The sequence below is a fragment of the Bison bison genome, unplaced genomic scaffold (genome assembly GCF_000754665.1).
Source record: "Bison bison bison isolate TAMUID 2011002044 unplaced genomic scaffold, Bison_UMD1.0 scf7180017851390, whole genome shotgun sequence".
NCBI lineage: Eukaryota > Metazoa > Chordata > Mammalia > Artiodactyla > Bovidae > Bison > Bison bison.
In genome coordinates, this window is record NW_011481963.1 from 4,861 (window position 1) to 5,697 (window position 837).

The window sequence follows — 837 nt, forward strand, 5'->3', positions numbered from 1 at the left end:
CTCCTGAGGAAAACTAGTCAGAGTGTTGACCTCTGAAGTTGACAGGGCTAATGGGAATTGAGTTTCTGCTTCCCAGAGGCTAATAGAAATTGGAGCCTCCTCCTCCCAGGGACTCATGGGAATTGGGATCTTCTTCCTCCAGGGCCAATGGCATTGAGGGCTTGTACTTTTGGAAGAAGGAGGTCAGGCTCTTTGGTCCTCCACATGCCCCTTCCAGCCCTCTGCCCCCTCCATGTCCCCCAGGTACCTAGTTCTGGAGCACGTGTCTGGAGGTGAGCTGTTCGACTACCTGGTGAAGAAGGGGAGATTGACCCCCAAGGAGGCCCGGAAGTTCTTCCGCCAGATCGTGTCAGCACTGGACTTCTGCCACAGCTACTCCATCTGGTGAGGGGGCAGCTTGAGGGGAGGCTGGGACAAGCACTACCCAGAAGGCAGGCCCTTGGGAGCCTGTAGCAGAATGACTGGAAGCTAGAGTGCTGCAGCCCGCTTTTCCAAAATTGAGATATAGGTCACACGTCATAGGGAATTCCCTGGCGGTCCAGTGGTTAGGACCCCATGCTTCCACTGCAAGGGGCACAGGTTCGATCCCTGGTCAGGGAATTAAGATAATGCAAGCTGCGCTGTGTGGCAAAAAACCGAAAGAAACAAACAGAACTTCCTACAGCATGAAATCCACCCTTCAGAGCGTACAGTCGGTAGTTTTGAGTATATTGCAATGATGTGCATCACTACTATGTAATTTTAGAGCATTTCATCAGCCCAAAAATCATTACCCTGTACCCATTAAGCGGTCACCTCCCCCCATCCCCAGCCTTGGGTAACCACTGGTCTACTTTC

General features: G+C 52.3%; 1 protein-coding gene across 1 annotated transcript in view; it reads left to right on the forward strand.

Moving 5' to 3' along the window:
- Window positions 1-206: 206 nt before the first annotated feature.
- LOC104996378 (serine/threonine-protein kinase BRSK1-like) overlaps window positions 207-837 on the forward strand; it is a gene marked incomplete at its 3' end in the record, with an annotated part of 5,750 nt that continues 5,119 nt past the window's right edge. The window contains exon 1 of the mRNA XM_010850641.1: window positions 207-384. Coding sequence (XP_010848943.1) covers window positions 233-384 — 152 coding nt within the window. The remainder of the gene's footprint in view (window positions 385-837) is intronic.